A 23,146-nucleotide genomic window follows, 5' to 3' on the forward strand; every position below is an offset into this window, starting at 1 on the left:
ATGGCTGCCGCGCAAGGGAAAAATCAATTCGAGCTGTTTTCTGACCCTCTCAGCCAGCCCTGCTTCCAACGGCCCTGCCCGGCGGCTGCCTGCCTCTGGTACCCCCGGCCTGCCTGGGTCTTGCACATGATCCTGTCCGTGACTCTGAACCGAAACACAGGCACCCCCAGGGCTGCACCCACCCACTCGTAGCCTGCAAAAGCGATCCGGATGCAGCAGGCCCCTCCCCAGTTCTCCCTTGAAATCCCACTTCAGTCGCGCACGGGAATACACGGGTGGGGTCGGTAATCCCATGGGACCCCCTGGCCCTAGCGCCGGGATATCAGCTCGGACCATGCCAGAGTCTGCGCAACACCTGTTGGCAATTTCACCTCCTAACGTCACCCAGCCTATTGGGTTTCAGGCATCCCCCCCCCCCCCCACACACACACCCCCCAGTGTGTTTTCTCGCAGGGCCCTGCCCACAGCTGTCTTCTGCACCGGGAGCGAGTTGGAAAGGCACAGAAGTGGGGGAGGAATTCAGCCCCACTAAAAATAGCCGCACTTCCAGCGGCCCTGTGACCTCCCACTCTCCAGAGCCGGCGGCCCGCCGACCGCCTTGAGCAGATGATCCTTGTAATTGCCGCCACCATGCTGCTTCCCCCATCTTATGGCGACCCGGAGGCTGGGCTCGGCTGAGGGGCTGGACCCGACCGAGTGGAGTGGGGCGCAAAAGCACGTGCGTAGGGGCAGGGAGGGCGAATGCCCCTGGGCCGGGCGGCGCTAGCTCCGCTCAGCGGGGAGGGATTTGACGGGGGGGGGCTCTCCCAGGCAGGGCTTCGCAGCCCCTCTCCAGCGTCAGGTAGGGGAGGTGAAACCCACCGGGCAGGGCAACCAAAACACGAGGGCGAATGGATGAGTGCGGGCAAGTGCGATCGGTTGCAACCTACGCCGCTGGTGGTAATCCACCGGGGATTAAGCCGCCTTCCCCGTCTGCTCTGCGTGAACCGCTTCTCTGCTCTCCACCCCCCCGGTGGATCGAACTCCGGGAGCCCCGTAGCTTCGCTTCGCTTCGCTTCCCTGTGTGTGCACGTCTCGCCACGCTCCGATTTCCCCGAGAGCGGACGCAATAGGGTCCCTAATTAAGCATAGGCTCAGCTACCCCAGGTAAATGGGGATGGGGGGAGGTGTCTGGGCACTCCTTAGTCTTCTTTCGTCCTGAAAGGCATCTCCCCCGCCCGTTTTAGCCTAGCCCTGGTCAAGCTAGGGGGTGGGGGAAGAGAAGGAAGGGAGGCGCTGCTGTATTGGGCGCTTGACCTTACGCGCCGGTGTGTAGCTTGAAGAGGGACCCAAGGAGGCCGTGTGCATGCAGTGGACGGCTAAAGAGTCCAAGCAGATGGACTTTCATTGCGTGGGGGGGTGGGGGGGGAAGGGGGAACGAACCGTTTGAGGTGAACGCCTGGGGAGGTGTGTGTGTGGGGGGGTGTCTTCTGGGGGCGGATTCTCCTCCTGCTTCCTCTGAAATGCTTGGTCATGAAACGGGGCACCTACAGAAGTGGCCCGATTTCCAAGGGATCTCAGCCCCTATTCGGTTTCTCTGCGGATCGGGCCATTGGGCTGGGGACCTCCCATTTGAGGTGCTTTAGGGATCCCAGTTTGACGACTTTTTACCTCTGAACGCCCTCTCTGTGTGTGTGTGTGTGGGGGGGGGGGCTTTGGGGAAGATGTTTAAGAACCCCCCAGGAAGGCGGGCTAGCTCTGCTTTGTGACCTGCAAAGACTCTTCCGTCTAAATATAGAATCGTCGCCCTTTGTGTGTATCAAGTATTCAGAAACCCAGTGGGCACAGGGCAGCTCCCTGCTGATTTCTGCTCCTGTGGGTGACAGGAAACGTGGAGATCGGGCCAGAAACGGCACTTGCCAGGGCCATACAGGAGCGCGGGGTTCGGGTGTTTGGCCCACGTGGAAAAGGAAGTGGAATCTGCCCAGACCCCGCCAGACTTGAGCGTGAGGGGGCCGTTTCTTGCTTCAGCTCAGCCCCAGGCCGTGGGGTTTTCGTACTGCGAATTGCGACACGAAGCAAAAGGGAGACTTCACAGGGTTGGGTGGGGAAGGCATGACACGAGCCTATGGTTCCCTGCCTGCATCTTCAACGGGCGGAGAGGCTTAACAACAACAACAACAACAGCCCCCCCCCCACACACACGTTTTAGACTCACTAAATAGCGCACTATGGGAAATGAGTACAAGAGGCCCATAGGGCGCGCACTGCAGAATTCAGCCTTTTCTAATGCCCTTTCCAACACAAAACTCCCAAGCTCGTGGATCGTCCTGAAACCCTGCTTTAAAAAAATACAGAAGGAGACGAAGAACAACACCACCGGCGGCGGCCAGTAGATCCTATAGCCTGCGCTCCTTAGTCTAGCAAAGCTCCCGGGTGCAACCTCCTAAGAGTTGTTTTGCCCGAGCCGGGCCTGCAGCGGGGGCTTGGGGAAGGTAAGAGCAGTGGGTGCGGATTAGTTGGTGGCAGGTTTAAGAAGCGCCGTTCGTGTTTCTCTAGCCGTGTTCAATCCACTCCCTGAGAGGAAGGGAAAGTTCAGAACAAGGCTTGGGCGGCCCGTGGGTAACCCAGAGCTGTAGCCAGTGCATGGACGTGTCTCTCTTTATACAGCACCCAGACGCAGAAGGCGCAAGGGGCACGCTGCCTATTGCTCCATGGGGCGCCTTCAAAACAGCCACGATCACAGAAGAAGGGGAAAAGAGAGACCCTCACGAACGTGTAGAGGAAAACTGGCTGGACGGTGTCGGCGTGAAAGGGGAGCGGGGCTGTAGATGGTCCGTCTGTGGCTTCCTAGGAGCCCGCACGCCCCGGAGCTCGCCTGAGCCTTCTCAGAAATACCCGTGGGATGCAGCTAAACACTCCCTCCCCCTGCTATAGCTTGCACCGCACCGCCGTGCACTCCACGCGGCTCCCGATCACTCGCGGAGCTGCTCCGTTAGCACGCGGATCTTTGCAGAAAAACGCTCCCCCTGCCCCTGAGGTTCGCCACCTTTCAGACTCAACGCCCCCCACCCCCCCAGCTGCTGCGGCTGCGTTTCCCGTTTGCCTGCAGCAACAGGGTCCCGCTCCTGCGTGATCTCCAGTCTCCGGGTCCCTCCTCCTCACCCAGCGCGACCAGTCCCTGGCCTGGTTCGTATCCACTGAATCGAATCGGTGTGTGTGTGTGTGGGGGGGGGGGGGGGGATACTCGCCTCCCAGCTGGGGTCGAGCCAGGGCTCTGTGCTGGTTTAGCTACAGCTCCCCTTCCAAGGCAAGAGTTTGGTTACAACACCCCGTAACAATCCCCGGAGCACCTGGCCCCTGGGGCGGGTCGCACCCCGGTCCAGCGGGCGCTGGAAGTGCCTCTCCGGCGCCAGCCCCCCTAGGTCCCCGAGCCCGTTACCAGCCCCTGCTTGGCGCGCGTCTCTCTCCCCTTCGCCGGGGATTTGTCAGCCCGCTCCGCAAGCCTCGCTCCCTGCTCCGGGGCCCCCGCAGCCCGCCGGGCTCAGGCTGGTCGCAGGCAGCCCCAGCTCGGGCTCACCCCTGGGAACAGGCCAGGCGGCCCCCAGCGGCGATCAAAGCAGGAGGCGGAGAGATTATTTTTTGGGGCGGGGGGGGGTTGAGTTTTTGCCGCACGCGGTTATCCCAGACCCCGCTGCCTTCCCAGGATCGGTGCCCCGGTTTGGGGAGAGGGGGAGGCGAGAGCACCGGTGGGGGGGGGGCGGGGGCTGGCTGGGGCTACCGTGAATGCGGAGCGGCCGGAGCCTGCACTGGGGGCTTTGTCTGCCGGCGTGCCACAAAGGCCCCGCTCGCCAGCGCCGGGGCCGGGTCCCCTGCCCGCAGGTGGGGGCGGGACGGGGCAGGAGCTCCTCGCTTGGACCCCCCCGGCCCCACCTCCAGCCCGCTTCTAGCCGGAGGGTCTCCCGAGGCTCTGGCCAGCAGCCCCCTCCCGGCCAACACTCGCCTGCGGGATCCCTGGGGCGGCGGGCAGCGGGGAAGGGGCGGCGGGTCCCCTCCCTTGTCCTGGCCTCCCCCCGGCCGGCAGCGACCCCGTTCCGCAGTGTGCCGGCGCCTTCCTCCAAAGGGGGGGATGCGGCGAGCTCATCCCGCACCCATCCCCCCCGGTCTGCTCCGCCCCCCCCCCCCCCCGCCGCCCTCCGGAGCCGGGGAGGGGTCTGCTCCGTGCAGCCGGCACAGGTGGGGCGGCGGGCGGAGAGGAGGGCCGGGGGGGGGGGAGACGCTGCCCGAGCGGCCCCGTCACTCACCCCACCCCGTCTCCTCTCTGGTGCAGCGGCGGGGAGCCTCCGCGCCGGCCGAGGCGGTGGTTGATTTGCTTCTTTTTCATTTTTGCTTCTAGGATCCCCCTCCCCTTTTCCTCCCCCCTCGCCCCCGCCCCCCGCCGCCGAGGTTTCTCTCGGGGTCCGGCCGGCCGCGGTCCGCGAGTCTCCTGGGGGAATCTGGCCGAGCAAGCTGGGATCTATGAGCGGGAAGGTGATCAAGCCCAAAGAAGAGAAAGATGCTTCCAAGGGTAAGTCCGCCCGAGCCTGCTGCCTCGCATGAACCCGGCTTGCTCCATGCATCGTGCGTCCCTCCTGGTGACCTGGGAGGGGGGAGACACACACAACACCGCCCCCAACCTCCGCTTGATCTGGGGGGGACCTCGGGGGGGGGCGCCCCGGGGCGCTGTGAGAGCAGCATCCCTCCGGGGGGCGCGGTGAGTGCCGCCCCTCTCCGGCTCTCGCGTAGCGCCAGGTGTCTGGACCCGGTGTCAATAGCGTGTGTGAACGGGGCGGGAGGGAGAATTCGCTTCTGTGCTCTCAGCAAAGGGAGGGGCGGGGGGGGGAGGCTAATGGGGCTGCCATGGGGCCCGCAGTGCTGGATGCGTCGCCCGGAGAAGTTCCCCCGCCCCAGTTTCGAGCCGGATCCGGGCTGGCTTTGCGATCAGGTGCCGGGCCAGCTTGGGAGCGATCCCTGCCATGCTAGTCTGCTCTCTGGCCCTGGGGGGGGGATGCGGGGGGGTATCAGGGAGCCGAAAGCCCCTGCGCCCCCCAGCCAGCGGCAGCGGGTCCCCTGTTGTAATCTGCACCGGGTGTGCAGGGGCGTGAGTGGGGGGGGGGATGCTGTGTATCAGATTCACATCCCCCCTCCCCTTGGCCAGCTCTTGCCAGGCAGTGGCCGGGTTTTGCTACTGGATGTAAACTGGGTAACAATTGCCATGGAGACGGGGGAGGAGGGGGAGCGGAGTTGTAGGGAACCGCCAGTGCATTAGTTTGCTGTACAGCTCCGTGGCCTGGCTGGGGAGATGCCCAGCGGCAGAACAGAGCGCAAAGGAGGGGAGGGTGTGTGTTGGGGTGGGGTGGGGGGACTGTTGGCAACCAGGGGGAGATGCTGCTGCTTCTCCCCGCTTGCCATTAAGAACCCTTCCCCCACACGCTGGCTGTGTCCAAGGGGTTAGGATACACCTTGGGCTGAGTGCAACGTGGCCAACCAGCTCCCAGAACAAGAGCACCGTTTTTCTTAATAATAATTGCAAAAATCTGCTATTGGCAATGTAGAGCACATAACGACGACAGTCACAGGCGTCAGGCTTGAATGGACTTTACACACAAGGTTAAATGTGACCGGCAATTAGTCTGTATTAGGGCCGATCTAATTTGGAATATTGGATGAGTACATTTGGGAAAGTAGCCTGTGTGTGCTGTATCTTTTTAATAAGGGACATTGCTACCCATTTCCAATATATCTATCAACTGCCTTAAATATTTATTTATATGATAGAGTGGAGCCACTGGGCTCTTACAGGTGAATTATGCCATGGTTTTAACCTTCCATGAAGAAAAAAACTGTTTCTGGCTTTTTTTAAAAAACAAACAAACATAAGTTTTCTGGTATGTTATTTATTTGTTTTTAGCAGTCCTAGCACATCTTGACCAAAGCCAGGTAATTCAGTTTCAAGGCTGACACCCTTTTCATGTATTCCTTTTTTTAACTTTTTAGTTTCTTGGCTTCTGAAGTCATGTTAAAAGCATTGCATTGTGCAAACTTGTTTTTGCATTTTAATACGCTTTTTAAATTAAGTTTTGTTTCCTCTTGTTATATGGTATCTATTGTCTTCAGAATATTGTTTTAAAATATTTTTATTGAATTGCTTTTGGTGGAAAATATGAAAATCCATAATCCCGATGTGTCATAAAAAACTACACTTTCCAAAGAAAAAGTTCTTACACTGAATGGTTTTTCCTTTTAAAAATATACTTCACTGTAAAAGTCTAGTAACAACCATTTTTTGTCAATGGCCTTGTTTACCAAAAGATCTCAAAATAACTTAGCAAGCAATACAGAATGAAAGGTTCCTGCATTCTAAGGAGTTGCTTTGCATGATTTAGAACTGCATTATAATCTTAAACAAGAAGATTCTGTAATGCTTGCTCTTTAGTGTAACATTTCCAAATTTTCAATGTAACTTAAGTGTCTAATGTTTTATTCAGTCTGCAAATCATTATCTTTATCTTACACTTTCTGGTACATATGTATAGTTTGCATGGCATACTCGTATTTCAAAACATTGAGGCAAACACATATAACTAACTGAGACTGAGCTACACACACACACACACACACACACGCATGTCTCTGAGCATGTACCATAAAGTGTATATGTTAAAACCCCAAAGGAAAACTACATTTGCATGAGTCTTTTGTGCACTTCTTAGAACTGGCATTAGTGTCTTCTCTCTTAATCTAGATCTAAACTTAAATTGACTAATATATCAAAAATCATATTAGATACAACATAAGGAGATAATATTTACAGGAAGTTTGATATCTTTGTAGCAGTGTGTGACTATAGTTGTTTTCTTTGAACTTCTGAAGTGCACCCCAATGTAGTGATAAGGAGATTATATTTATCAGTTTCTGCTTGGAAGTTCTCTTCAAAGGCTCTGGCTACTGATTTCCCATTTGAATTAGTTTTTCTTCTGGAGGTTTCTTGGGGTGACTGACAGTGAAGGCATTCTGAACTAAACATTTAAAACGGAGATTGCCATTCTCAAAATGGGCTGGCTGTTCTATCCATGTATCAGAACTGTACTCTGACTGCAAACTAGAGGAAAGTTTGCCATTGTATATATGCGTACACTCTTTATGCTTCTGGGTTGGCTAACCAATCCTGGCAAGGAAGGTGCACAGTTATATTTATGTAAATTCACATGGTTTGTTTTGGAGAGATTTTCCTGCATCCCTTGTTCTCTCAAATATATTGTGGAGTTTAAGAACCTGACGTAAACAAAGCTCTCAGAATACTATGGTTCCACACTGAGTGACAACGGAAATTGTTTTCATAGTGTGAATTGAATATCAATCTTTCTCTTTATACTTTGAAACTTTGTATCCAAGAGGAAAACTCTTATTTATTCTCAAAATAAAACTCCCCCCTCCCCACTGTTTTTAAACTGGACTTGTAAGGTCAATTTCAGAGCTAATATAAACAGATGAAACTCCATTGAAGTCTGTGGAATTACTTCTACTTACACCAGCTCTTAACTGGGTCCATGAAGTCCCAGAACTGGGTCCTGATTACAATAGAATCATGAAAAGTTGTGCCACTGGATATGGAACCTGGCTAGGAAATAACAAGACATGCATAGGAAGTGTTCTCGGCTTGTGTTAAGTATTTAGGTCAAATTGTCTACTCAGTTACACCTGTGCAAACTCCAGTAAGGGACTATAACAGAGGGAACAATTGTCTCTAATTTAAAAATAACTGCTCTCCTTGCATCCTCCCTGGAGAGAAAAGCAAGTGTTGGCCTCAACTCTTGTTAGTGCCCCTATTTATAACTACTCACCTGTAACCACAGCAGCTGCTTTTAAAAATAGTTAGTCAGTACCAGAAGAACAGGTATTTCAGCCTAAGTAATCAATGTGAATTAATGCCACGAAGCAGGGCAGATGCACCTTTAAATTGTAGAAAATGCTTCAGCAGATATGAAAACATTTAAGATGCAAACATTGATTTCTTGTCTAAAAATGAGTATTAGACAAGCTGCAAGATACATCTCCATCTGTGGTGGGATATAAATTCAGAGTCCAATTGCATAGCTAGATTTACATCCATGCCTGTACCAGTACTCTGGCTGTTTCATAAAAGAAAACATTTCATTTTGAAGAACAAAAGTGAGCACTTTGACTGCCCCCTTTGCACAAATGCAGGGCCTGAGCTTGCTTTCCTTCTGACGGCAAATTTCCCTTTGGCTTCACGGGGAGTCTTGGGTGCTCTAAGAATGCTGCATAAGGCTCTTAGTTCTTGCTGTAGTAGTTTGGCCATCAGAAATAGTTCCCTTTCAATTTGAGTTATGTATTCAAGAAATAGGCTGTGTTACGTACATGTTTATCCAGTGATGAACATTTTGACCAACTCCCTTCAGTCTGATTCCTTACCTGTGGGGTATTGAGAAGTGTGTGTGAATGGGCCGGGGGGGGGGGGGAGAAGAAGGGGAGGGAGATTGTGTGTGGCATAGGGGTGACAGTGGCAAAGCAGATGATTTTTTAGGTAATTCTTTCCTGAAAGATTTTTTTTTTGTTGGAAATCTTGTCTGAAGGCTTCTTTTGAGTAGTCTGTCTACTCACTTAGAGAACAGTATAGCCAGCGTCACAGACGGATATCTATGAAGAGTCTTGTTCTATGTTGGGGCTTTATCAGGATCATCCATTTGGGGCTAAGATATTTTGTTTTTCTTTGTTAAACTTTTGGTTGGGTGAGAAAAACCTTACAGTGAAGGAACAGGGCTTTAGAGTCTTCAGTGTGCTTTGGATCAGGTCCTGACTCCTGAGAGAACTTATGCTGTGTCATATTCATATACTATAACCTAGACACTTGCAGTATTATTTCAATCTTTTGGATGATATGTAGTAAAATGGTGATTCCCACATACATGTCCCTGCTGAGGACACTGGGGAAAAATCCCCCAAACCAAAGAAATGGATTATCTCCCCCCTTTCCCTTCTCCCAATTTTAATTGTGCAGTTTCAGAACTTCACACAGCAAGATGGCCATAGTCTTTCTTTCTGTCGCCTACCTTGGCTGCAAGGTTTGATAACTTTACACAGAAGTTTGATAGCCTAAGCCAACAGAGTGACACAATGCAGGCGCTATATTTTCTCTGTCTGAATGCAAAATTGAGGGAGTATTTTTAAAGCTGACAGTTCTCAGACTGAAGCTCTGTTGAAACAGTGGTGGTCAGGGTGAAAGATTTCAGAAGGGTAGGTAGTGTTTTAGCTTGGTGTCAGCAGGAAACAGAGTACATAAAAAATTCAGGTGCCTGGCAGAAAAGTCAGAGTTCTGGGAAACCTGCTGCTGATTGTCTTGTTTGTGGGACTGCTCCATAATACAGTATGATCCATTTTATGATTAAAAGGTCTAAGGAAAACTGAGAAAAAGAAATAAGCTGATCTCAACAGTTGTAACACTCGCTGATTCATGGGACAGTTACTTCCTTTAAAGACACAAGGTAGAGCAGTGTAAAGGCAAGATACGCTGCTAATTTCCCAATCTGAGCCTATTGACTCAAAATATGTTGCAGATGGGAAAACCTTGTGACAAAACCTGTTGGTGCCTAGGCACTGTTGTTCTGCCAAATCTGGTAGAAAGCAAGGAGTTTCTCTTTATCGAAAGATTCCTTGCCCATTTTGGATCTCAGAAAATAGAGCACCGGTGGACTTCATCAATGACAACAACTTGACACATGATCTCAGTTTTCTGTTCTGGTAGCTAGTTGCCAGTGATAGACTGGATCTAATTATGGCCCATTGCTACTACTGACTTCTGCATCAGAAGTTGTGTTTGTATCTTAATCACTTACTCAGAATTAATGGATAAACTTGGTTGTATTATTTTGTTTCCTGCCTATTATAATTATAAAGGCACCTGCGTCATTTCTGTTTGAGACCTCAGAGATACTTGACAACATATCTGCATTACCCACTGTAAAACTATGGCCAAAATCTGAAGCAAGGCCCCCTTATATTTAATATTAACATCCCACATCACAACAGATGTTCATCTCTTGGTGTTAGGTCCTCATCCATTCAAAATTCGCATTGACATCAATAAGAGTTCTTTGTGTCTGGCTGTAGGATTGGTTCCAAATAGTGGGCTGTTGTTAACATATTCATGCTTGGAATATTTACAGTAACAATCTCTTGTTATGACTCATTATCTGTAACTGCATTTGGTTCTGCAAAAGTACAACTCTTCTAAAGATGTAATAACTCCTTATGAATCTCAAAGTGGTATCCTCAACATCTGACCTCTATTTATAGGACACTAGCAATTAAAAAATATGGAAATCACCTTTCATATCAAAAATCCACAATGTTCGCACGCTAGTTTTCTGTATAAGTTGAAGGATTCTTCATTAAAGTGACAGTTGTAGACCCCAATTCTGAACTTTTGGACGTAATAATCTTTTAACTCACATATAGCTGGTATATATGATGAAGAACTTGGTGATTGTACAGAAGGCAGTGTAACCCTGTCATCTTTTTATAACTAGGATTAGAATGAAACTTAAATTAATCATACATGCCTCCCAGCAGGTTACAAAAGCCTATCTTCAAAAGGAAACTCCAAAGACAAAGGAAATCAAAAAGGAAGAAAAGCACCAAAGAGCTCTGCAAAGAGCTGCCAAAAGGGATGAATTCTAGTGTCCCATGCAGATCCAGAAGAAAGGCAAAAGCATGTGGCTCAGACCTCAAGCATGTGTGTGTTCTCCTGAATGCCACCCCCAGTCCTCTGAAGACTTATCTTTAAGTGGTGTTTGTGTAGCTTGTAATGCGATTTTTTTTTTCTATAGAAGCACTGATATTACCACTGTGCTTTGGGAATTTTATACAGCAGTATAGTGGTGGGTCAAATGCATGTTAATTTCCCACACCTTTTCTACTACAGTACATGTAAGAAGCAGAGATACTTCCAGTGCATTCTGGTTTTCCTTCCTTTGGGGAAAAGCTTGCCAAATCTTACTGGTCAGTCCCTCCTTGCAAGCAGTGCACTTACAAAACCTTAGATTTCTGTAAAGTGTTTTATTACTATTATCGACCTGTATACAGTGTCTTAGATTTACATGAGAGACAAGGTAGCTAAGATAATATCTTTTACTGGACTAACTTCTGTTAGTGAAAAAGACGAGATTCAGGTCAGACCTGAAGAAGAGCTCAGTGTAAGTTCAGAAGCTTGTCTCTTTCACACATAGAAGTTGGTCTGATTTAAATTAACTCATCCAGGTTGTCTCTTTTAATATCATGGAACCAACACAACTACAACAATGGTAAATTTAATCTCTTCACGGCATATTATAAACATTACATTAATACCCATTTCCTACTTCAGAGCCTACAGTCCAAGACCCTGATCCTGAAAACATTTGTGTGTGTGATTTTTAACTTACTTTCTGCAGACAAATAGCCCTGTTGACTTCAGTGGAATTACTAGTTTTTATGTTTTGTAGCAGCCGTAGTAACTAACTTCAGCTTTGGTATACTTTGTTTTCAACAGTTTCCTAAGTGAAAGCAATTGGCTTTGTAGCCATGTTGTCCCCATGTAGTTTAGCTTGGCGTTCTGAAAATTCACCTGGAAAGAAGCATGTTGACTGTATATGGTTTGTACGACTTCACTTTTTGGCGTGGGATGGTATGTTATCATCTCTCTGTGGTCACTTAGGCAAGAGCCTTGTTTCTGTTACCCATCATATGGCTGCCTACTCGATAGTTGTAGTCTTGTTGGAAGCAGAAGGGGGTGGGGGAATTGAAACGCACATCAGGCAGGGAACACTTCAGTCTCATCAATGTTGAAAGTGTATGATAATGCTAAGACTGAGATTTCATTCGAAACATTTATGAGAGCTGTGTAGGAGGTGAGGTCAGTGTAAGAGGAAGAGAGGGTCAGCACTCACTGAACAATTCTATGACTTGCATAATCACAGGTTTCAGAGTAGCAGCTGTGTTAGTCTGTATTCGCAAAAAGAAAGGGAGTACTTGTGGCACCTATTTAAATAAATTTGTTATCTCTAAGGTGCCACAAGTACTCCTTTTCTCTTTGTGAACACTTCTAATGTTTTAATAATTAGAATATTACTTTGGGGGGGAGAGACTGATTTGACTCAAACCTAATGGAACAAGGAAAATTCAAGAAATAGCAATGAAATAGCCCCATGTCTATTCCATCTCTCATGTGCTTTACAGGCTTGACAACATTAACCAGAGTTAGGGAGCATGTATTACCTCTAATGGGGTAGCAGTGGGGTAGTGTAACAGCTGTGTTTAATGATGAATCTAAACTTCCTAGCCCGTGGGTACCCACTTGAGAAAACCAGTAATATTGTTTTGAACACCCTGACCAGCTGCCGTCTTAGTTCATCTCTTCCATTGAGCTACTAAATGACTGACTAGGACAAGAGAATGTGTGGTGATTAGTAGTAGAATCGATATCACGGAGATAGTCCCAATCTGGAGTCTCTGGGATATATTGCAGACACCAAATATTAGATTTATGAATGGGAGGAAAAGAGACACTGTTTAAGAAGTACTTGTGGCACCTTAGAGACTAAAAAATGCATTTGAGCATAAGCTTTTGTGAGCTACAGCTCACTTCATCGGATGCACATGCGATGTAATTACATTCAAAGCTCCAAATTGTTGTAATTAAAACGTCTTCCTACTAAGATCAATAACAAATAAAAGCTATGATTAAAGGCCAAAAGTATAGCTGGGTTCGAAAAAGAATTTGATAAGTTCATGGAGGATAGGGCCCTTAGACAAGATGATCAGGGACTCAGTCCCATTCTCTGGGTGTTCCTAAACCCAGGCCCGCCAACAGAAATTCCAGGCTATCCCTGGCGGGAGAAGGGCCCGGGACAGAAGTGACAAACCCATCACTTTCAGGACTGCCCATGCTGGCCAATCGCGCACGAGGCCCGGAGTGGTCATGAGCGCTTAGGAGCCCTGCGTCCCGCCCGGGCGATTTTAAAAGGGTCTGGGGCTCCAGGCCACTGCTACTCTGGTGGCGGCCAAGGCCCCCAGAGCCCTTTTAAATCACCCGGGCCCCTGGGCACTTGCCCCCCTTGTCGGCGGGCCTGCCTAAACCACTGAGTGCCAGAAGCGGGGACTGGTCGACAAGGGATGGATCAGTCAATAATTGGCCTGTTCTGTTCATTCCCTCTGCAGCATCTGGCACTGGCCACAGTCGGAAGATGGGATGCTGGGCTAGATGGACCATTGGTCTGACCTTGTATGGCCGCCTTATGTTCGTAACCAATTGTAGCTTTTAATTAATATTACAATGGCTGCTGCATGCTAATGTACCTCTTTATGGAGGGGAAAACATAGGATAAGTGAGAGAGGATTGAGCCCCAAACTTCTTTCTGATCTACTAACATGTAAGTTACAGCGTGAGGAAATGCATATTTCCCTCTTCACAGCACCTTCCAGCCAGTCGCACATCCCCCTGTGTATGAGGGGATCGCAGTTAGCAAATGCAGTGCTCCTTTCACTATCTTAAATGGCTGGTGGCTGGCCTGGTACTGCCTACAAACACAGTGTTTTCTTTTTGAACCTGCTTTACTGGCCAGAGCTTCACTTTCAGTTGTGTTGATTGGAATACCTTTTGCAGATTCTCAGTGCAAATCTAACCAGCTTACGCGTTTCTTCTTTTCTTCCCTTGTGTAAACTCTATCCCAAATTTGTTCTGTGTTACTGGGAGTAACAAAAGTTAGAGTTAAATGAAAACCTCATTGAAATCATCCAAGGATCACAAAATGATTTGCAGGAGGAGTTTGAGGGGAAAATAATGCTTTATAGATTTGGGTGCTGTGACTTCCATAGAGACAGGAAGGAAAAAAAAAATATTAACAGGAAGGAGAGGACAGGAGAAAGCTGAGATTTGAAGTGTTTCAGAAGTACTGTAAGTAGATATTCTTTTTTCAGGTTAGTTCCAGAGAGTGGAGAATGGACGAGAGCAGAGAAAGGGGAATAGGTTCTGCTGGCTTGGAAACACCAATTCCATTTCATGACAGAAATTTTGTTCCTCATAGGAACAAAATAAAAACCTATCAGCGTTTTTCACCAGAACTGAATTGTGTCAAAATGTCTGGATCAAAAAAACAGGTTTTCAATCTCTCTCTCTCTCTCTCGGGTCCAGGGTGGATTTGAGAGAAACTGACCCATCAAAACTTTCATTGAAATTGACAGGTTTTCTCAAAAAGTTTAATCAAAACTGAAATGGCATTTTTGACATGCCGTTAACATAACCATAAACATAAGTCCCACCTAAGACCACAGGTGTGTGTGTGTGAACCCATGACCCAGGAGCTCTTGCGCTGAGGTGGGGTTGGTGTGTGTCGGAGTGTGAGGAAAACACACAGATATTGAAGTAAGGGACAAGAACAGAGAGTGGCAGAGGAAAAGAGAGGTCAGAAAAGCTAAGCAGTAAGCACAGAGTGACCCTGGAAAAAGCTAGAGAGAGAGCTTTTGGGCTTGGGGTTGGCTTATAGCCCTCAAGCCTCTTTTGCTAAGAAACTGGTCCGTTTGTTCTTGGTTCCTTCTGTGCTGAGACCCAGGCTCCTCTCTCAAAACAACGAGGAGTCCGGTGGCATCTTAAAGACTAACAGATTTATTTGTTAATCTTTAAGGTGCCACCGGATTCCTCATTATTTTTGTGGATATAGACTAACACGGCTACCCCTGATACTAGGCCTCTCTATGTTCTTTGTAAATAAAGAAAACTACCTCAAATAAATACCTGTCTATCACTAACTTCTACTTCCAACTGGAAGGTCGAAAAGGGGCAACATGAACAGTAAACCTAATACAAGAAATACATTTGAAAAGATGTTTAAGTGTGGAATGGAAGTAGATGAGACACTTTTTATATTTATAAAATTCATATTGGATCTATACTTCTGTGGGAAAAGCTACCAGCAATAGGGGAGGGCAGGATCCCCTGTCCTTAGCTATGAGGAGCTATGTTATCTTTATTCATGCAAGCAGGGTGTGCTCACAGAAGTGGTAAGTAAAGTTTGCTCACAGAAGTGAATTTTGGGCTTGGAGATTAGATAAGCAAAGGAAGGTATGACTTGCATTTCAATTCTGACAAACTTTAAATATTTTTTCACAGTTTTCTTTATTCAAATTGGTCTCTGTCAAGGTTCCTTCCCCACTCTGAACTCTAGGGTACAGATGTGGGGACCTGCATGAAAACCTCCTAAGCTTACTTTTACCAGCTTAGGTTAAAACTTCCCCAAGGTACAAACTATTTTATCTTTTGCCCTTGGACTTTATCACTGCCACCACCAAATGTCTAACCGGTATATTACTGGGAAAGAGTCCGTTTGGAAATGTTTTTCCCCCCAAAATCCTCCCAACCCTTACACCACCTTTCCTGGGGAAGGCTTGATAAAAATCCTCACCAATTTGCATAGGTGAACACAGACCCAAACCCTTGGATCTTAAGAACAAAGAAAAAGCAATCAGATTCTTAAAAGAAGGTTTTTAATAGAAGAAAAAGTAAAAAGAATCACCTCTGTAAAATCAGGATGGTAAATACCTTACAGGGTAATTAGATTCAAAACATAGAGAATCCCTCTAGGCAAAACCTTAAGTTACAAAAAGACACAAAAACAGGAATATCCATTCCATTCAGCACAGCTTATTTTCTCAGCTATTTAAAGAAATCAGAATCTAACGCATATCTAGCTAGATTACTTACTAAGTTCTAAGACTCCATTCCTGTTCTGTCCCCGGCAAAAGCATCACACAGACAAAGAGAGAGAGGCTTTGTTTCTCCCTCCCCCCAGCTTTTGAAAGTATCTTGTCTCCTCAATGGTCATTTTGGTCAGGTGCCAGCGAGGTTATCCTAGCTTCTTAACCCTTTACAGGTGAAAGGGTTTTTCCTCTGGCCAGGAGGGATTTTAAAGGTGTTTACCCTTCCCTTTATATTTATGACAGTCTCGCTTAAAAACCTATGAAAGTGAACTCTGATCACATTCAAGTCATGTTGTCCATTGAGGACTTAACATTCTGAATATTTGACCAATGCACAATGTGCTGATTTTACCTGTGACAAAATGCAGGGGTTTGTATTGTTTTAATAGAACAAGAGACCATGCTATGCATGGCACATTGAAACATTGGTCTTGTCATCCAGAGCTCTGGCACTTTCAAACATTCACTTCTATCTAGTCTAATTCCCCTATTCCCCCTCCCCCTCTCACCCTCTTGGAGTCCTTCTGCAGTAAGCTTGTCTTTTCAATGGTATCTGTGCAGAATCTGTGTCCTGTGTCATGCATTTTCCTATTGACTCAGACACAGCAGGAATGAAGACCCTACACAGTATATTTGATTCAAGTGGAGGCCGCAACTTTTGAACTTAAACCTGTTTAATGGGGAAGACAACTCTTTACCTTCCCACCCCACTCCAAACAAAACCTTACATATTTAGCACTCTTCACCCCCACCCTTCCTTGTCCGAGGGTTCAGGTTGCAGGCGAGGGGATACACCTAACTTATACAGCTCAGTGGGGGGGACGGATAGCTCAGTGGTTTGAGCATTGGCCTGCTAAACCCAGGGTTGTGAGTTCAATCCTTGAGGGGGCCAGTTGGGATCTGGGACAAAAATTGGGGATTGGTCCTGCTTTGAGCAGGGGGTTGGACTAGATGACCTCCTGAGGTCCCTTACAACCTTGATATTCTATGATACCAAAACTTTGCTCTTGCTACACGCAGGGTACAGATCCTCCTCTTCATTCCATGCTTACCTGGGATCTGGCTCTGTTTTGACCACAAAATCTGCACTGGGCCAGGCAAAGTTGAGACAAACATGGAAAGGTGTGCTGGGTCCATCCAATCCTCACTACTGAACTGCTAGGCTGATGTGGGAAAGGTGAAAAAACTAGACTATCCAGTGAGGGAAAAATTCCTTTCCTTTCCCAAGGCAACTGGGGTAATGTCCATAGTATATCTGGAGGCCTGGTAGTTTCTCTCTCTGTTAAGGTGAATAGCGTGGAATCCAAAATGGGCATCACATTTGTCCAACCAGCTCAGGAGGGATTTTAATCTTATCCAATCAGTTCTGTTTGGCCCTTTCCATGCAGCCAATGGGCTGCTGTTGCAGAGAAAGAACTCTTTCCCTTCCGTGAGGAACCTGAGACCATGCAGACCTGAGGTGGCTTCCCCTTGGCTGGTCCAGCAAAGCCCTTCCACTCTTCAGATGGAAGGGAGCAATTAAAGAAGTGCATTTTAATGGATCTTTTATTTACTCTAACTGAAATGTAATAATATTTTGCCCTATTCATCTGTGGATCCCCAAAGTATTTTACAACTAGTGAATGTATTAGGCCATGCCATTCCCTTGAGAGACGAAACTATTCACAGCTCTAAGAGTTGGAGAAACTACATCACAGAGAGGGCAAATGATTTGGTCAAGGTATCTCCAGCCAATCTGTGGTATAGTGGAGACCCTGGTCTCCTGATCCCCCACACTTCCATCTTCCCTGGGTAATATGGTTAACCAAGTGTTGGTTATCAGCTATATTTATTCGTAATTTCAATGGGAAATATTGTTTTCACCAATAGAGCAACTTAAAAAAAAATCAGTATTCCATTATCTATAACCGTGTTTAAAATTAATAGCCTGTCATTCCACATCAGTGTTTAAAAAATAAATTCTGTATTGGAGACTGTCTTTGAGATAAAGAGTGGCAATAATGTCAAATTGTCATGAAAGCACATACAGGTTTGACAACCAACAGCATAACTGAAAGGATTCCGAGGGCCCCATCCTGCAAGGTGCTGAGTATCCTCAGTTTTCATAGCTGAAGTCACAGAGCACTTACTACTGGGTCTCATAACAGTGAACATCACACGCTTTGCTGTCATGTTATGTTCCCACTGTTGCAGATTTTTACATTGAATTGTATTTTAGAAGGAGAAATGGTGAGTGTGTGTGATGGAGGAAAAGAGTGACAAAGGCTTTATAAAGGCATCAACAAAATACAATACATCTTTATCTTATTCTGAATCCGCTGTTTGTCAAAGCAGTATCACCACTGCTAAGCAGAGAAGACAATGCACTATTTTTCTTTCATAAAGTCATTATAATTGTTACTATTCATCAGCAAATTATCACATTCAAGATAAAACAATTGCACTGCTCTTTTACACGTCTTTTATAAATCCTTTAGCCTACTCAGTAGGCTGATTTAAATAATCACACTGTTTTTATTACTGCTTTAAATACATTTTAATATTCCTATAAATGCTTTTTTTTAAAAGGTCTGTGCCGGAATAGGTCTTTGAATAATAGGCTTTGATAGCTGATCTGATATTAATTTGGATGACACTGTATGAGGAATAGAACTTGAACCAATATGATCAATTTCTTAATCTGAAAATTTGATGATCTTAATCTTAATCTGAATATAGAGTCTGTTCCATTATGTAGGTGTCAGATTAGACTAAAAACTAGTGTTTACTGAGGTACTGAGCGGACTGATTTCAGAGGATGTTGAGCGTACTCAGCACCTCACGGTATTGACCTCCGCTCTGATCAATGATTGTAACTGATATGACACTCAGCTTGATGATTCAACCCTAGGCTAGAACAATATGTCCTATATCCTTGCACAAAGCTTTTATTCAACGTCAATCCGTTCAGATGTATTTAAGCAATACTTGAACTTTGTATTGAGGCCTAAATCTCCAGCTTTTACTCATGCGAGTAGTTCCTAGTGACCTCAGTGGAACTACAAGCAAGTAAGGCAAGTAGGATTTGGCTCCTGAGACCCAATATTGCAGGCCCTTTCTTAGACAAGGAACGCTCCAGTCAGTGGAAAAAAGGTGTTTAACCTTCCTTATGTGAGTTGAGGAGGCAGGTTTGGGCTTTTAATTTGCATGTCCAGTGGTGACACAATTATTGCAATTTAAATAATGGAGCGTATGAAACATTACCTATTGGAGGGCCTCTAGAGGAGGTCTGATATCCTTTTTCTGTTCCTCAACCTCTTCTGCCCTGTGGTTCATAGCGTAGCGATGGGATTCAAATATCTTTCCCATTGGGAATATATCAGAGCTCAGTAAATCAATCACCCAACATCCTTTTCTTTTCTTTTCTTTTCTTTTCTTTTCTTTTCTTTTCTCTTGACTTCTCTGTTGTCAAATATTGTCAAACCTATTGGTCCAGGTGTCTGACAGCCCAATTTTTGCTGTAAGTGACATATAACTGATGTCATAGGTATGAAAAATGAAATTTTTCTACTAGCTGCTAGCATTGGGTGTTTGACCATATCTGTTGAATGTATAAGATATGGTAAAGCATGCTTCTCCTTTAGAAGATGCATAATGTTTACTAGAAAAATACCATCTAGGTAGTATATTGTAAAGTATTTTTGATTTTTCAATATCTAGATGAGCATAGGGCCATTTTTACATACTTAAGGGCTCAAATATCATTTCCCCCCTTATTTTAAACTGATAGTCTTTGATTAGTTGACTTTTATTGACAAAAATTCAATATCTGTGTTTACAAGGTACCTGGCTGGATTTATAGACTTGGCTTCTTGAATGAATTATTATGCAACATCAAGGTCAGCTCATGAGTAGTCCTAAATAAATTAGTTTTCTTGTGAGCACCATCATTTCTAAAATTCTCAGTTGAACTGTGAAACAAAACCAGGTCTGCCTTCATTTTGGATGCCAGGGTGTCATTGCACTGAGACAGGCTGGCCAATTCTGCACAGCATTACTTCCAAGATGTAATTAATTTTTAGTCACCTATTTGAGGAAATCAATTTCAACTCTCTGTTCCTATAGCAAGGGTTTGATGTAAGCTAATTGATCAGGGCACACAGGTGAAAGAGACAGACACGGGGATGGATTTTAAAGCAGAAGATTACAACTTTAACTTTGAATGGTGTGGAGAGGAGCACTCACCAAAGTACCAGGGGTGTATTTGTGTGTTAATGTTTTCTGTGCCAAATAGTTAATACTCAGGGGTTAGGCCGAAGGGAGTTAACGCTAGGGTTCAGCCCAACTTTGAATCATCTTGCCTTCTCCTCACAAAGGGGAATGAGGGTATATGGAAAGGGTAGCTCAGTCTGCAGACTTAAGGTCTCCCTTCTTTCTCCAGGCTAATAGGGCCCCCTGGGTCTCATTTACCTCTGTCTCTCACCAGCACTGGCCACAAGTTGTGATGAAATGACCAATTTATTTATAAACTTAATGTCTAAAACCTGCCCTTGCTTCTTATTAACCTTAAACAAGGCCTCCAGGATGCTGCAAGGAAAAAAACCCACCTGTCACCCCCCGCCCCCCCCCCCCCCCCCGATAGAGAAATTCCTTCTTGATTTCAAAAACTGATCATTGGTCAGACCCACACTGCCTTGGAAATGCCATTCAAACTACACCTCCATTGTAGGTTGTGGAGGGCAGGGCAGCAACCACAGCAGAATTGCGGCTGTGTGCCATGAGGGATTCAGCTACAGGAAAGGAGGAGCATGAGAGAGGCATAGGCCAGGTAGCGGCAGCCAGGAGAGGCAGAGAATTCTCTACTTGTGCCTGGGTTGCGAGGAAGACGGGGGAAAATCTCCACCTGCATTCTGGGAGGGGTAAGCCCCAGAACACCCAAGCCTGCCTTTCCCCTTCTCCCTCTTCTTAGCATCCCAGGGATTGTCTTTCCCCTGCAGGTCTGCTCAAACATCCACCCGCCAGTGAGATTAGGGCTGAGGGAAGTCGATTGCAGCTCTTGCCTGTATGTTGAGAATATCAGCAAGGGTGCCAGCAAAGTTAATGAATTTCTCACGCGGCACCTACACCGAGACCACCAAGTCACTTTAATACAGTAGCCACAATTAAAGTCGACATTTCCAACAGTTATTGCTGGCTGCTGTTTGCTATCGGAAGGTGATGGTATTTGGGCATTACTGAGCAAAGTCTAATTCAAAATAGTGGCAGGCACCGTATATTATTAGTAACCCCCTGAGAATCATATGCATTAATAAAGGAAAATCTTTGCATATTTTGTTAAATTACTGTTATATTTTTTTTTTACTTTTTTCCTTACGTTGAACACCATTCGCAAAAAGAAAAGGAGTACTTGTGGCACCTTAGAGACTAACAAATTTATTTGAGCATAAGCTTTTGTGAGCTAGCTGTAGCTCACGAAAGCTTATGCTCAAATAAATTAGTTAGTCTCTAAGATGCCACAAGTACTCCTTTTCTTTTTGCGAATACAGACTAACACGGCTGCTACTCTGAAATTGAACACCATTGTTCCTTTCCTCCTCCCCTGCCAAGTTGCCCCCCAACTTTACATTCTGTTAATTACTCTAGTATTTTTCTTTTGTTAATGTATTCTGTGTGTCTATAGATTTGGGAGCAAGAGCAAGCGGAGGATTCAGACATCATAGTGACTGGCATGGTAAAAGACCCTAGACTGAAAGACAGAGCTTATCATGTATCATGTATGAATTTCTAGTTGTCTGCTTAGGGCAATATGCTATAATCACTGGTGTTCATGCATCCTTTATATTGGCATTGGCAAGGAGCCATTGATGCATTGAAATGATGGACACTGATTCAGTCTTCCCTTTGTAGAGGATATTTTAAATTACTGAGGTTGGTTTGGCTGGTGCTCTGTGGAACTTTTACTGTGCATGCTGCTCTGGGTGGCAGGTTGCTGTTGACGTATTTTGGATGTTTAGGAAGCATAATGCTACATGTGTTGATACTAGCTGGTGTTTCTGAGTACTTATGTGGGTGCATTGCCACTGATGTGTCCTGACAGCATGATTGGCACATTACTTTTATCACAGTGCAGCTTGTAAAGTAAGTGCATTGTCTTGGGCAAAGTTAATTTCTTGATATTCATGATGTTGTTGCCTTTCTATCCACCCATCTCTTGCAAATATTGCTCGTCTTATTGACTACTGTTTATTGATGGGGACGAGGCCAGCTTACACCATTCTGTAATGCCAAGTGAGCATGATTGGTAAATATGTATGCTTCGTATACTCTTTCCAGCTTGGTCAGTTGTAGCATTTCTAGTAGTCATCACAACATGTCAGGGTATCAGACTTTTATATTGATTTGATGTAGCTGTATCAGGCTTACCTGCTGTGGTTGGATAGCTACTCCTGGCAGAGCCCTCAGACCTCTTTCTAGGAACTCGTCTAGGAAATTTTTTTCATAAAATCATTGAAATAGCTTTTACTGAAAATGCTTGGCTTAAAACATTCCTTAGAATCTTATTCCTTTTCCCCCTTTCTCCATTTTTTTCTTTCAATTCCCCCCCATCCACTTATTTTATTATTCTGTGGCCTTGTTTTGTCTCCGTGCGTGAGTGTATTAGCAATGTGGACTAGGTCTGTCATCTCTTTCTTCCACTTCCTAATACTCTCCTGCTTTCAGCATGTTCAAACTGACCAGAACTGTGGTCCAGCAATATTTTGCCTGTGGTAGTAGCAACGGAGTGAAATTGACTAAGACGTAAATCTAGTCAGTTTGATCTTTTTTCCCCCACTGGCGCTGTGTGGACAGAGCTGCTGCTGGGGTCTCTGGTCAATATTTTTAGTCAGCCTAGGCCTTTTTCTTAAAATTTATTCAAAGATTTTCTGCCACAGACAAGAAACTAGAAGTAAACTTTGCTGAATCGTGATGCTTAGTCTGACTCTCCCCCTTCCCCCCCCCCCGATTTGTGGACTTATTTTGTGCTATTTAAAGCAGTAAATTTAGTGTTTTTTATTTTTTTTTTCAATAATCAGTCGCACAAGTTTGCATGATGCCTCCTTATTTCCAAAAGGAAGGTCTAGAGTTGCAAAGATGGCAATGTCATGGATGCCATGCATTTTTGTGAGGAAGAGGACTCGTCAAATTAATCCAATTTTTTTTATTTTTAAGGACTCAACCTGCAACTCTGAAGTCAGTGTTTGTCAGTTACCTTTGTAAAGACGACATAAGTGTTTGCAGGATTGGAGTCTAAATTCTTAGTGGCATTTTAGTAGAACTTTAATTGGTATATTTAATGTAAACACAAAACTGGACTCCTTTAATCACATTGTAAATGAAGGAATTTCAGCCATAGGCT

At 45.9% G+C, this 23,146-nt stretch overlaps 1 protein-coding gene across 5 annotated transcripts in view; it reads left to right on the forward strand.

Annotated features, from left to right (window-relative positions):
- The first annotated feature begins 477 nt into the window (after positions 1-477).
- FGF13 (fibroblast growth factor 13) overlaps positions 478-23,146 on the forward strand; it is a 374,326-nt gene continuing 351,657 nt past the window's right edge. For 2 of the 5 annotated variants that reach the window (XM_038417615.2, XM_043492296.1), the window contains exon 1: positions 4,243-4,546. In XM_038417615.2, coding sequence (XP_038273543.1) covers positions 4,498-4,546 — 49 coding nt within the window. In that variant the 5' untranslated portion in view covers positions 4,243-4,497. Of the gene's footprint in view, positions 719-788; positions 1,147-4,242; positions 4,547-23,146 lie in introns of those variants that run through there. The other 3 variants (XM_038417611.2, XM_038417618.2, XM_038417614.2) reach the window with 3 other exon arrangements.

This window comes from Dermochelys coriacea, chromosome 9, assembly GCF_009764565.3.
Source record: "Dermochelys coriacea isolate rDerCor1 chromosome 9, rDerCor1.pri.v4, whole genome shotgun sequence".
Taxonomy (NCBI): domain Eukaryota; kingdom Metazoa; phylum Chordata; order Testudines; family Dermochelyidae; genus Dermochelys; species Dermochelys coriacea.